The sequence below is a fragment of the Acipenser ruthenus genome, chromosome 2 (genome assembly GCF_902713425.1).
Source record: "Acipenser ruthenus chromosome 2, fAciRut3.2 maternal haplotype, whole genome shotgun sequence".
Classification (NCBI taxonomy): domain Eukaryota; kingdom Metazoa; phylum Chordata; class Actinopteri; order Acipenseriformes; family Acipenseridae; genus Acipenser; species Acipenser ruthenus.
In genome coordinates, this window is record NC_081190.1 from 42,601,697 (window position 1) to 42,616,793 (window position 15,097).

At 39.2% G+C, this 15,097-nt stretch overlaps 1 protein-coding gene across 2 annotated transcripts in view; it reads right to left on the reverse strand.

Moving 5' to 3' along the window:
- Positions 1-15,097, reverse strand: part of LOC117409426 (transducin-like enhancer protein 4) — a 107,017-nt gene that overhangs the window by 32,021 nt on the left and 59,899 nt on the right. For both annotated transcript variants that reach the window (XM_034015452.3, XM_034015451.3), the window contains exons 9-10: positions 384-503; positions 64-117 (exon numbers count right to left, since the gene is read on the reverse strand). In XM_034015452.3, coding sequence (XP_033871343.1) covers positions 64-117; positions 384-503 — 174 coding nt within the window. The remainder of the gene's footprint in view (positions 1-63; positions 118-383; positions 504-15,097) is intronic.

Below are 15,097 nucleotides of genomic sequence, written 5' to 3' on the forward strand. Positions count from 1 at the left end.
TGTGAAAGCTTTAGAAAAAGGGTAAAGTACAGAGTTCTGATTCAATGATGACTGGGCACCTACCTCATTAGAAACATCAACCACCAAGTTGTCATCACTCTTCTCTCCATCGCTATCCTGAGAGACAAAATGGGTCAATCAGTCTATCAACTAAATCGACAAACACACACACACAAACGCCCCCTGCCTCATAGCAAGTAATGTCGTTGTGATTACTACAGCAAGAATGATTTAACAAAAAAAAATCTCTCTCTCTCTCTCTCTCTCTCTCTCTTTCTCTCTCTCTCAAAACAAAAAACCCCAAAAACCCACACTTGACACATCGATCTCAGTGTCTGGTTTTCATCCCCCTAAAAATAAAATTAATTTATCATGACACTTACATAGCGGGTTGCCAAATCTTTGTCATCAGTCTTCTGTTTCTTGCTATCCAAGGAGTAATCCGTCGAGTTCCTGTGTTTCTCTGCTGCTCTGAAACTAGCCGATGGTGACACAGACGAGCTCTGAAAAGGAAAATGTCTGTAATTAGGCTTTGCTCCAAGAAACCTGATATTTTTCAGGCGGTTTCTTAAGTATGCAGATTTTTTCAATATCACTCATAAGCACTACATTACAACATTTCTGGATAAAAAAAGGAGTTATAAAACACTACAAATATCCTTAAAATACACACTGACATGAACTGGACCGCAATGTGAACAAATCCTCATGTTCTCATGTTATAGACTAAAACTAAAGCTCAAATGGACAGTGGTGTTTAAAATGTGAACACATAAGTACTGGTTCATGTGAGCATGTGGATATACAATTTAACCTTTAGGCAATGACCTTACTGTGTCTACTAAGGACTCTCCCCTTTGTCTAGGGAAGTTTAACAACAGACACATCATTCAACTTCTCTCTGGTTTTGATTACTATACCACCTTTTTCATTTCCTACAAAAACATCAATTGTTAGAATATGCTGCAACACAAAAGAAATAAGAAATAAATAATAATAATAATAATAATAATAATAATAAAAAGAAACTTGAGAAAAAAAAGGTATCAAGTTCAAACAACTATATAGATCATTATTTGCTTTAGAAATCCAGATTGTGTCCCATGTCATAGCTAGTGGTCCTGACACTCAAATGTAAAACATAAAACTGACAAGAACCTGGCATTTTATTATAGCAAAAATATCCAAATGACATATTATAAGAACATTTTTAATTTATGTTCACAGATATGTACAGTGCCGTGAAAAATAATTTGCTCCCTGTCTGCATTTTTGCAAATTTTTCACATTGTATTTGGTCAGATTTTTTGTGGGTTGTAGTAGTATATAGAGGGAGTCTGAGAGAAAAAAAGACACCAAAGTTTGGTGCGTCTTTCATTTGTTTGGTGTGCAAGGTAATCAAACATGCAATCTTCAGGTGTGAAAAAGTTATTGCCCCCCCTAGTTAACTCAACCCAATTAAAGGGATAATTAGGGTCAGCTGTTTGACTACTTTGGTTAACAACCAGGCCTGATTTGGGCCTGCCCTGCCCAATATAAATCTGACTAACTTTGGCCCTTACCATCAGAGTGAAGTTGTCAGCACACAGGTTCTAGAGGCACATCATGCCACGAACAAAAGAAATTCCTGAAGACCTCCGGAAAAAAGTTGTTGATGCCTATCAGTCTGGAAAGGGTTACAAGGCTCTGGGGCTCCACCGAACCACAGTCAGAGCCATATTGTCCAAATGGAGAAAGTTTGGGACAGTAGTGAATCTTCCCAGGAGTGGCCGTCCTGCCAAAATCTCTCCAACAGCAAAGCGTAAAATCGTCCAGGAAGTCACAAAGAACCCTAGAACAACATCCAGGGATCTGCAGGCCTCTCTCGCCTCGGCTAAGGTCAGTGTTCATGACTCCACCATCAGAAAGACACTGGGCAAAAATGGGATTCATGGCAGAGTAGCAAGGTGGAAACCATTGCTCATTAAGAAGAACATGAATGCTCGTCTCAAGTTTGCCAAAAAGCACCCGGAGTCTTCCTCAAGAGTTCTGGAACAATGTTCTATGGACAGATGAGTCAAAAGTGGAACTTTTTGGCCGACATTGGCCCCGTTATGTCTGGCGAAAACCAAACACTACATTCCACAGGAAGAACCTCATGCTAACGGTCAAGCATGGTGGTGGCAGTGTCATGGTTTGGGGATGCTTTGCTGCATCAGGACCTGGATGCCTTGCCATCATTGAAGGAACCATGAATTCTGCTCTGTATCAGAGAATTCTACAGGAGAATGTCAGGCCATCTGTCCGTGAGCTGAAGCTGAAGTGCAGCTGGGTCATGGCTGCAAGACAATGATCCGAAACACACAAGCAAGTCTACATCAGAATGGTTGAAGAACAAGAAATTTAAAGTTTTGGAATGGCCTAGTCAAAGTCCAGACCTAAACCCCATTAAGATGTTGTGGCAGGACCTGAAATGAGCAGTTCATGCTCGAAAACCCACAAATGTCACTGAGTTGAAGCAGTTCTGCATGGAAGAGTAGGCCAAAATTCCTCCACGGCGCTGTGAGAGACTAATCAATAACTACAGGAAGTGTTTGGTTGCAGTTATTGCTGCTAAAGGTGGCATAACCAGTTATTGAGTCTAAGGGGGCGATTACTTTTTCATACGGGGGCACTGGGTGTTGCATAACATTCTTTAATAAATAAATGAAATATGTATCAAATTTTTGTGTTATTTGTTCACTCAGGGTCCCTTTTATCTAATATTAGGTTTTGGTTGAAGATCTGATAACATTCAGTGTCATATATATATATATATATATATATATATATATAGCCGATTCTGTTTTATTAGATATTTTTAATTCAGAGTAAAAATTTGTAAAAAGGAAATTTGTTTTCAAAAGTACTTTCAGCAAAACTCTATTATATCAATTACTGCTTACGCAGAAGCCTCACTCAAAATATGTGGCAGCCAGTGTAACACACATAATAAAATGGAAACTGTTCAAAACTATTTAGAATTTAAAATGTACTACAAGGTTACAAACATGTAAACTAAAATACCTAACACATTCACATTTTAGAGTCTCTGGCCCAATACATTTTGCGATATGAACTCTACTGGGTCTCGCAGTTAAACAGTGCCAGGTCTCACTCCTATGACTCGAGCCAAAACAAGCCCCCCCCCCTGCCCCTCCAAAAAATATATTGTAACCATTCACAACCCCTAACTTAGATGCCCTGAAGGTTTTAAAACCCACTTACTTACTCCTGAAGTTCACGATCACATTCACTTCACTCCAACTATTGTGCAGTTGAAGGTAGAACAGTAAAGACTTGTCCTTTTTACCACATTGGTCCAGATTCATACAAGAACTCCAATTAACATGTGATGTATATAAACAATTATGGTGAGGGGAAAAAAAAGGAGAAAAAAAACTATTTTACAGGTAATGGAGCTCAACTAAGATGTAACTTGAAGGAATGAGTTTTTTCAGCTTTTTCTATTTGTGCTTTCTCAGGTTTGTACTGCCTCCCACTGCTACCAGAGTAGGAACAGGAAGACAACACAGAGTGTGATCAAAAGGCACATGGCAGTCATCCAGCTGAGTTGGCCATGAGCATGCCTGAAGGTTTGTGTTTTGAAACAGTATTATAGATGTTTTGTTATTTTAAAACAGTGGCTTTTTTAAATGCCCACAGTAGGGACTCAGACAGCCACATGTAAAACAATACAATTAGCCCAAATTTAACAAACATTGTGAAGCAAAAACAAGCAGCTATTTTTCAGCAAATAAATATGCTGGTGTTCTGTCAAGCTAAACCAAAAAGTAGTACATTCAGATCACTCACAATATATGTACCCATTAACCTTCAACAAAGTAATAAGCCCATACATTAAACCCCCATGTAAGTCTTTCATTAACATGAATCTAAGTTAATTGAATTACATAAATGACAGACTCAGGTGCTGCTTGACTACTGTTATTCTGGATATCTGCCAAAGCAAAAGAATGCAATACATATTCCAAATGGGAAATACTAAAATTACTCTAATTATTTTTTTCCCCGTTTACAACCTTTTACAGTAGCGGTATGCCATACCACACCTTCCCTTGTTTAAAATGTTAACTAAAAATGTTTTAGTTTCCAATACAATTGGCTTTTGCACTGCTTTTTAACGGACAAGTAATTAATTGCGTACAGAAGTGAAAGTTCAAATACATCTTTACAGAGGAAGGTCGTGATAGTAAAGAACTAAAGACTTCTAAGGCTGTGTGGTCCAGTGGTTAAAGAAAAGGGCTTGTAACCAGGAGGTCCCCCGGTTCAAATCCCACCCCAGCCACTGACTCATTGTGTGACCTTGAGCAAGTCACTTAAACTCCTTGTGCTCCGTCTTTCGGGTGAGACGTAGTTGTAAGTGACTGCAGCTGATGCATAGTTCACACACCCTGGTCTATGTAAGTCGCCTTGGATAAAGGTATCTGCTAAATAAACAGATAATAATAAATAAAAGGGCCTTGCAATTATATTAGAAGTTGAGTGATATTGATTTTGCCGAAACCGACATGATAACAGAAACGCTAATAACAGATTGCTGAAATTATGTTACCAATATTAATAAAACTATACATTTTACTGAAACTAGCAGACAATGTCTACTTGAGAAATGCCATTAAATGGTGAACAAAAAAGGATATGCAGAAATCAACAAGTAGGAAGATTTAAAATGATGTCTACTACTTTAGACCTGGATTGATTTGCACTCCGTAGCTTTACTTTATCGAAAGGTTTTGTGGAGTATACACTGGTTTGCTGTCAACTTTGGATCTTTCATTAAATTCTGCTCTGCTTTCTTTCCTTGTGCTTCCAAATTTGGAAGCACAAGTAAAGCACAAGCTTTCTTTCCTTGTGCTTCCGGACATTGGAAGTATTTTTTCTGGTTTTCATCTTATGATCAAGACTGTAGGAGAACATAGGTGTATATATAAAAATCACTTTTATTATTAAATATATTCCTTGTACAATGCAGTAACAATACACTCAGTGAAAAATACTTTACAAAAAATGTCGAATACTGCCTAGTCCGCTAGAAACTAAAGTTTAGGCTTATAACAAATTCAGGGAGACAATGCTTTCTTTATGTTTAAAATAAAATAGCCTTTCTACCTTCTGTCTCAATCTGTGCAGTCTTGCAGTGTAACAGTAGCTTGGTAGCTCCCACTTCAACTCTAACCATAGCAACATGTTCTGGCCAGGGAGAGCAGCCATGTTTCAGTTTCAACTCATATTTATGATGTGTATACAACAAAGGGAATTATTGACCGTGCTTTTTGAAAAATGGTTATTTTAACAAGAACGATTGGTGAAATAAGCTCTAATTTGTGTGCTTTTTCTCATCGACAACACAAAATGAGACGCATAAGCTATAAAGGTTTGTTATTGCCAGTACTTATGGTCCAATAGTCCAAAAGGGGTCAACTTTAGACAGTACAATTCTAACTTCTATCTTTCTATATATTTACCAGTGTATATTAATTTCACCAAATTCTGATGGACTTGAATTTGAAACATCCTCCACAGAGATTCAACTTCGAAATCTCATTTATCAACTTAACAGTAAAGCAATGAAAACAGACTACAGTTCAAAAACAACCCACTGATAGAATGATGGTGAAAAGAAATCAAACTGCAGAAGCAGTCCAGGTATTACTCAAGTAACTACGGGCTACAAAATGGTTAGCTCTGGGAGACAGACAACCCCTGGGGAAATAGCTCCTAAGACAATAAAGCCACACAGTGGAAAACGCTCCGCACACACTGTGTTCCAATCACATGGACGCCATTTTTTCTTTAAAAATGTAGGTCACAAACACCATGGGAACATTTTTCTTGCAGTATCTGTGACCTGCCTCTTTTTTGTAGACAGCGATTGAAAACAATTACTAGGCTTCACTCAGCCTGAACACCCCAAGGGAAGAACAGGAATCTCATTTATTCTTAATAGCCAAGGACTACTGCCATAAAAGGCTGCTTTCTAGTACAGCCTGGATTCTGCACCAAGCTGGAGGACACAGGCCCAACTATAGCCACACCACCCACAGAAATGTTTGATGGCCAGGGTAGAAAAACTCACTGGCTTAGCCATTACCACCAGGACAGAGAGAAACAAATGTGGATTTAATATATTTTTGGAGGGGGGGGGGGGATAAGAATATTAATTTATACAATTTTTAATTCTCTCTTGACAATTCTCTCTTTTAAAAATTGTAGGTGTTCACCACTGTCATTAATACCATCCATGGTACACCAGGACTAAATCCATCATGACAGTATTGCACAACCCTGATTTAAAAAACAAACAAACAAAGAAACACCTTACTGCTGCAGTTCCAAGGAGGAGGATTGGGTGTGGTGGTGGGCAGAAGGATTTTGAAAGCTTTCTTACTTTTGTCCTTATTTCACTAGTCATTGTATGAACATGTAACTGCTAAATATTATCTACACCTATTACTGTATACCTCTTTCAGAACAGCTGATTGTACAGTCTGGTTTTCTGAAAAATTATTAAATTGTACTTGATTGAGCAAGGCATTTTTTAATTACAAGATTGAAAAGAAAATAAATGATATAGCATACCTTTTTGAGGAGAATGTATGAAAATTTGCCAAAAGTTCTTCAAAAAACAAATGCCTTGTTACAACAGAATACCTCCACAAATCTGTTTTATATACCAGGAGGATCACATTGCATTGCATCAACTTAGCAGGAACACAACACTTCACACTCAAGTGTATGTTGGTATTGCTTTGCTAGTACAAGAAACATAAAATAAATATGTATACAACTGCTTAATCACATCTCGTTTACACAAGATCCCCCCCCCCCCCCCCTTCAGATTTGCTGTACCAAAGGATATAAATGCAACATAATCTATAGCACTTAAAATGTGTGCTGCTGGTATTGTCTTACTGTTCTCTACTATTGTTTTTACAATCGTCTTCTTCTATAGCCAGTCAAACACAGAAACAAGTTATGGAGGAGTACTTGTCCTACATTTCAAACAAGCTAGGGCTCCACAATTACCTATTTGTGTGTCCTCCTTTCCCCTCAATAGAAATCACTACTATTGTCAAGCACTCCTGTTATCTCTTTATCTTTTGTTTGTTCCCATTTGTATCTAATGCCTCTGTCAACAACCCGACAAAAGGAAGAGCAAACAAGCAGTACAAACAGTGGGTCTAATAGCACCAAAGCTAAATCCCCCACAATTATCCACCCAGCTGCTCAATCCATGTTCAGACTGTTTTCACTGACAGCACAGTCAACAAAGGCAGTGAAACCCAATAGCTGTGGGGGTCAATACTGTCACTGTAAACCCTCTGGAGCAGGAAATGCTATTGTTTCAACACATTTGCAGGATAACTGAAGCACAGAGGGAGTGTGTGTTGGTTTTGGGTTGACGGCCTGTGAACCATACACTGGCAGCCATTCTTAAATGTTTCTATTTACAAGGGTGTGCTGGATGGCGGCTAGAGGTTAATGCAGGCCTATCGCCAAAATGAAAGATGTGAAAGATAGAGGAGACAGGTTGGGGGGGTAAGTGAATGCCTCTGCACTGGTGGGAAGAAAATACAATGGATTAAGAAAGAACTGTAAAAATAGTTGGCAGGGTGACAATTCCCTGTGTTTATGTGCCAACCCTCTACACTCGAACACCATGAGTTCTAGACAGGCTAGAAGTAGCCTTGGCTAAGTTTGGAGCTTTTTCCAGTCCAGCCTCTACCAGTAGGTGTTGCTAAGAAGCAGGCAGTACAACTAGGAAAGGAATTACATACAACATATTTAAATAAGGTTTTGCTGTATATCTGAAGTAGATTTAAGAAATGAATGAGCTCCTAAAATAGAATAAAATCTGAATAATGAATGATGAAACACTGCTGACTGGCTGAACTTGGCGCTTTACACAATATTAATTAAAGTGTATTACATGCATCTGAAATGGCCGCTACACACCACACCATTCATATTGTTTAAAGTGGTAATAACCATGTTTTATTACCTCTAATTAGCACAATCAAGTCCCTTTATTATTTTGCTGTAATGTTTGATTTTACTTAAAGTTTGACTTTAATTTTTACTTTGACCCAGCAGGAGTGGATTTATCCTGCCTTCCTGTCTCAGGTGTACCAAACCTCTCCCAAATGAAGCTCACAACCTTGGGGTGAAGCCTCTACTCTAAGCTGCTAATGACTCTCCTTGAGGAGGAGGTCCGCCACCCTGTTTGTCACCCTGGGCAGATGTAAGAAAAACAGCTCAGGGCAGATGCTTCTTGAAGGATCCCAGGCTGACACCCTGGGATCCTTCAAGAAGCTACTTGATGAGATTCTGGGATCAATAGGCTACTAACAACCAAACGAGCAAGATGGGCTGAATGGCCTCCTCTTGTTTGTAAACTTCTTATGTTCTTATGTTTTTATGCACTGCCCACAGTGGGAAGAGGTTCTCGTGTGCCCAGAGCAAAAGCTTGCAGGCCACAAGATGGAGACTGGGAGACATGAGGCCACTGTTGTGTTGTCTGTACGGACAAGCACCTGTCTCCCTTGAACTTCCTGCAAAAAATTCTGCAAGGCCAGGTAAACAGCCTGCAGTTCTAAAACACTGATGTGGGAACCCTGTTAAGGAGGGTTCCACACACATTGCGCAACCCAGCCCAGGCTTGACGCGTCCGTGGTGACGACCTCTCTTTTGGTGACATTACCCAGCGCTACAACGATGGGCCGGCTGTTTCCACCAAGAGAGTGCCTTTAGACAGTGATGAGACACTGTCCACAGGCAGTCGCGGTTCAACTAGGGATGAAAACCCTGCCTTTGAACCAGGCCTGCAGAGGGCGCTTGCGCAGGAGACCCAATGGAAGAGTTTGGGAAACCCTGCCATCAAGCCCAAAAGCAGTTAACAGTTTCAATTCTAATTTTCCTCATCAACAGTGTGACTGTACACAGGGAACATCCAAAATAATGCCTGACAATATTTCAACATCAGATTGTTCAGAAACTCATAGAGAGATGGAATTTGTGGCTGAATTCGACTTTCCCACTCAGTGGTGTGTAGATGATTGTTCATGTGTTGCGTCAGGAAATGCAAATGAAAACCAAATACAATATATTTTTTTTTAGGTCAGATCATCTTCAAAGACCTCATTCTGAAAGGAAATACATCGTTTCCGAATCTCATTTGCTAGTTTATTTGATACGTGTCCATTCTGCAAACATTCCGAATCAGCTGGAGCTATATCTAAGACTCTGGGGATGTGTATTGAAATAACACAGTGCAGCTATAATTGTGGGTAGGTCCCTTCATTAGTTGGAAATGAGAACAACTCCATCTTGGTTTTCTTTTCCCTGCAACCACTTACATTATTGAATGTAACATTAACCATAATAATACATAATACAAAACGAAAGCAGGTACAAGTTCCTTCCTTATGGAAAATTAGACGGACCATGTTTGTCACACAGACTACTGTGTTTCCACACAGAGATAATATAGCTTACACAATGCTTCATTGGGAATGCGCAGGTACATCTGACCGTACACTCGGAAGTCAAGTTTTTTCACTCAGAAGAGATGCTCCAGAAGAATGATTTTGGACATTAGCAGTACGGCATTATGCAAATGTTTGGACGCATATGGATTATTATACAATGACGAAATACATTCAGAACAGCAAGGTGGGATAGTTTATGTTTTATTTTTCAAGTAGTTTTGATGTACCCTTTAATTCTCAGTCCTCATATTTGGGGGCTCATTGAATTATCAACCCCCCCCCCCCCCCCCCCCCCAAAGTTGCCTGCAAAACGTTAGGTGTCATTAATAAATGCTTGCAAAAAATAGCATTAATACCAAATGTTACTTTTAGTTGTCTTTCACTACAATTGCATATTATAGCAAACGGGTGTGATTAATCAATTAATTTATCGTCCAAATGGGGTGATTAATTGAATAAAAGAAAATGACAATATTAAAACCCCTAGTAAAAATTATCACAGCGATTAATTAAATATTAAAATTAAAAAACACGATGAATGCAAAAAATATACAGGATAGAAGCAGCAATGTACTTATCGGAACAAGGCTCTCTGATCAGGTCAGTCTTGAAAGGAAAAATGGCACCGAGATCTGTGATCACAGTGCCTTTGTGCCCTCGGGGGCAATGCCACGACTGTGTCACAGGCTTGCGGAGCAGTTTTGGTATACAATATTCAGGTTTTAGGTCTTTAGGAGGTAAATACCCATACGGTAATGATTACATTTCATACTTGAAAGGAACAAATATTTTGTAGCTATAGCCTAGCTACCTGACAAGACTGCTACAGATCCAGTAGTGAGTCAGACAGCTACTGTCAAAGGTTACTGTAGCTTGCAGCTCAGTAGCAAGGGGATTCAGCACTGAAGGCTGTTGGTCTAAACCCTCAGTTTGTTCATCAGCTGTCACATACTCCTTAACATTCACACAGCATGGTGGCGACTAGCTCGCATTCTACAACTACTTCATAAGTATGACTATGGTATCGCTTGATGCAGACTGAAACTTTGCTTGTCCTGCCCTTTCTACTTTAATATATCCCAATCTGCCCTGCACTGTCAGGTCAACTCTCATGGAGCACCTCATTCATCATCCTTCTCCTCCTTCTCCTTCTGAAATTGCTACTTTGGCACACAGCCCCCTCGTGATACGCATATATACAGTATATATCTATATAGATCTATCTATCTATCTATCTATCTATCTATCTATCTATCTATCTATCTATCTATATATATATAAACAACTTTAGGAACGTACCAAGTGCACAGATTAAAAAAAAGGACAGGAGGTTGTAAGAATTACTAAAGAGGATGCTTTGTCTTTAAAAAAAGTTTTTTATTTATTACCTATTTAATTATTTCCTCCCTCTAGAAACCGCTGCAACCCAAGTAACTCCCACAACAGATGTTTACAGCTGCAGAACTGCAAACAGCTGTCAGGAGCCATCTTTGGGGACTGCCACGTAGAGCCTACAGGAGTTGCAATGGCAGATTGATATGTAGACCACTAAATTTCTTCACTGTAGCCTTGCTTCCCAGCAGTTTGAAAGGTCATGGATGAGGAGGAGAAAGAAGGGGTTAAGATATTTCACCTGGGCAGTCCACTGACAGACAATTTACAAAAGGAGCCCCAGAGGTAGCACACCTCAGAGCTTACCAACAAATACAATAAAACAAACATGAAAGACAAGAAAAAAAAGCAGTGGCTCCACAGAAAGATGCAGTTTTTCAAACACAGTCTAAACCGCTGGATGCAAGAAGAAAGGATGGACAGAGACAGTTGAGAAGGGGAAGGGGGACAAAAACAATTATTTATAAATTTATCCACAGTAGTTTTCCTTCATTTTTTGCCAGACAGACCAATAAAACCTCCACTAATGCCTAGATATACTTGAAAATGTTCTATTCATTTCCCCGCTGTAGACGAAAGTAAGCTAATAACATCCCACCGAGAGTGCTGTCAGGCTAAATCCCTCAACCACTGAAAGCCCTGCCTGGATAAATCTCACTTCACTTTTCCATTCCGCCAACCACTTAGGACAGGGCCCAGGGGAACTCTCCAGCTTATCCCTCCTCACAATGTCAGACAGGAGCCAGTGTCCCAAATCAGTGCAGTGAAAAAAAAAAAAAGGAGAGAATAAACTAAAAAGATTAATTCACAGATGTTCATGTATTTCACATACACCATGCCCTGTGGTCCGTTGCTAGGGCAACCGGAGACCACCAGTGTGAGTTTTATTGGCTTTATGAAGTGCAGCTCAGGGACTATAGTCCGAGAAATGCTGCTTGATAAAAGTGAGGCTTTCAGAAGCCTTGTTCTGCATTTATCCGGAGCTTTATCAAGGAGCATTGCTATGCAATTCCTCAGAACAAAGAGCAAATCAGTAGGACAACAAAAATATGAGAGAAAATAAAGGACAACGCAGTGGTGGTGTGGAGGGAGGTGGGAGTTTGGTCTCTATTCAGTTAGCATTGGTGAAATGGATTCATTTTAAAATCTAATTTGAAGGGTCTTACTGCAAGCTAAATTTGGGGGTTATGGTATACATAAGTTATTGGGGGATTCAAGCTAGATTAGCACTAGTAAAAAAAAAAAAAAAAAGGGGGGGGGGTGGAGTAGTATTTTGAATCATATGGATAAGGCAGAATCACCTTTCAGCAATTAATGGCTTAAGCTTTCTGAACTGGTTGCTATGAAGATTGGATGCTAAACCAGTTCTTAAATGGAATTAGCAGTGTGTAACGGGAGCAGGCTTACTCAAAATATATTCATTTCAAATACAAATCTCTGGATGGTAGAAGGCACACTGCTTTTTGTGATTACATTTGCAATTACAGAGGATAATAACCAAGCCTCAAAACAAAATATAGACACACACACAAAGCACATGGCAGCTCAGTTAATTTTATGCTGCACCAGTAATGTTCAGTATTTTATAATTGTATAGTGTAATTTGTTTTGACCTAATATTAATCATTTCAAATAATAAGTCAACTTTTTGGCATACTATATAGACAGACCAGTGCTTAACACAAGGCACAAGCTGTATACACCTCATGATGACACAAACACTGCCCCTTTTTATTCCAGTCACAAGCCCTTATAAGCAGGATCTAACAGAACCAGACTGGTGTGGTGGTTCCACAGTAGTAAGGGAAAGAGGGGGAGCTGGTTTGCATGACGTGTTGACTTAGAGAGAAAGCGTGAAAGATCGCCAAGAAGAAAAAACAGACCACAAAGAAACCCTTGCAGGGAATGAGATACATACACAAGAGTTATTTCTAGGGAAAAAGCACTGTTAAACCCTGAAAACCCCTTTGTGGCATTGGTCTCCATGACTGACAGCAAGCCAGGGCCCCTTAATAGGATTTCCAAACACCTGCCTAGAAGTTATTTGTTCATGTTAAGGGGGTCAGAAACAACTCCTCAATTCAGACATCTGCTTCTAGGGCACTTCTTAGGAGACCATAGAGAAAGCGGCTTTGTTGCCATGGAGATCTATTTTTTCCCCCACTCTTTTACACTATTGGATAGTGTAGTGTTTCTGATTTTGTTTTGCTTTTCTACAGGCCAAGTGTCTGTCAACTGAGCAAATCAACTTTTAAGCCCACTACGTTCAAAATCTTATTTAATCCCTTTCCAAGAGCTGTCAATTAAACATATTTTTTTCACTTTAGCTGTATGCGAGTATTTGAAATGCATACAGCCAATACTCTAGGGACTATAGGGAGGTGAAAACCTACTAATTGCACAAAATGAGTACATTATAACCGAGTGAGTTTTTTTTCTAAACCAAAGGTTACTCTGCATTGGATAGTCACTATCTCATTTATTTATTTTAATTAGAAATGATTTACCTTGGCTTGGGCTGCTGAGATGCAACACTACATATCCTGTGGGGTCTTTTTTGCACATAATATATAAAGCTGGGAGGCATGAGATAATCAGAAGACCTGCCAACAGTCACACACTGAGTAAGTGGCCAAGGTGGGATTCAAACCCATCATCTCCTCACCATTAGACTTTTAGCTCTAACCATTAAACTGTTACCTGCATAATCAAGTATCAAATTGGTAACAAATCTGCAAGGAGTTGTTCATTAAGAAGTACCATATGCAAATACAGTGCCGGCTGATGTACTCTGTTTCCTGTAGAGTTTTTAAATCCTGCCTGTGTGCCAGTTTGAATTACAGATGGTTGTCCAAGTAATTAAGGGGCTCGAGTTGCTAGTCCTACAGAATTTTCTGTTCTGGTAACTTTGCTCTAGGCATTAGATACCATGTCTATTATTTAAACAGAAGGTAAAACCTAACTGAAGGTACTAGCCAAAACATGTATCTATTTCTTACAAGTTTCAACCTATTATTGATATAAATTAAACAGAACAGGCCTAATGCTTGTGTCTCTAAACTTTGCCATAAATCAGGATTTGTATTCTTGTTTTCAACTAAAGGCTCCCATTTCCACTGCCTGCCCCGTGACAGAGACAGGTGTTACACCTGTGCAACAGTGGGCATTACTGGGTTAAAAACAGAACGCTAATTGACTATTGGTATCATATTATATTTGGGAGTATGAGCAAATATTCGTTGCAACTAAAAAAATAAATTAAAAAAACGCCAGCTTTGAGGATGAAGTGAGTAGGGCACAGTAAGATTCTGGCATTCACTCAGCCTATGCCCATACATTAAGATGTTTTTTTCCAGGATACCTCTCCTAACTTTGCTATGCTATAATGTACATTGCTCAACAAAAGGCCAAGTTTCCTATTCTGCAACAAACTAAGGCACTCTACATGTACAGCACAGTGTCAATTTGCAAGAAATATAAAGCAACAAGTAGCAACCACAGAGCACTTTGAAGTCTGTAGTGAACGACCAGAGTGTGATAATTACTTTACCGGTCAACTAGTGAACAGTAAAATTAATCAAAACTTGTGAAAAAGCTGTGTGAAAGGGTTACCCATATACAATATAAGGTCACAAGTCTATCTTGGTGTAATATAGTATACAAAGGGTGAATAGTATCAGACTTTGGGCCTCATTTACAAAAGGGCACTAAATATTATGATGCACCACAATTGCAATTAGTGTGCACGTTCATGATTTCCATATTTACTATTGCAATGTTATCCATTATCTCGCAAAATAGTGGGCATACTATGACGCACATTGATTTTATTGTGCCACACTATGATAATCAGAATGCATATGTGATTTGTATGGTAATGCATGACAATGTATTTAAATGAGGCACCTCGCTCTTAATAATGAGATGAGCTTTATTCAAACCGTATTTACTAAAGGGCAATAATCGTAGTGTGCGATGTTACATACGAGGGTCGTCACTGAATACTGAATCAGACACAAAGCAGTGGACGTTGACACGCCGCACAGGCGTGCAGATTTAATAAAAAACACGCGCCTAACGCAGAGTACCAACAATGGTAATCCTAGCGCCGGATTTAATAAAGAAAACAAAACAAAAACAAAGCTAAAAATAAGTTTGCCCACAAATGGGTTTGC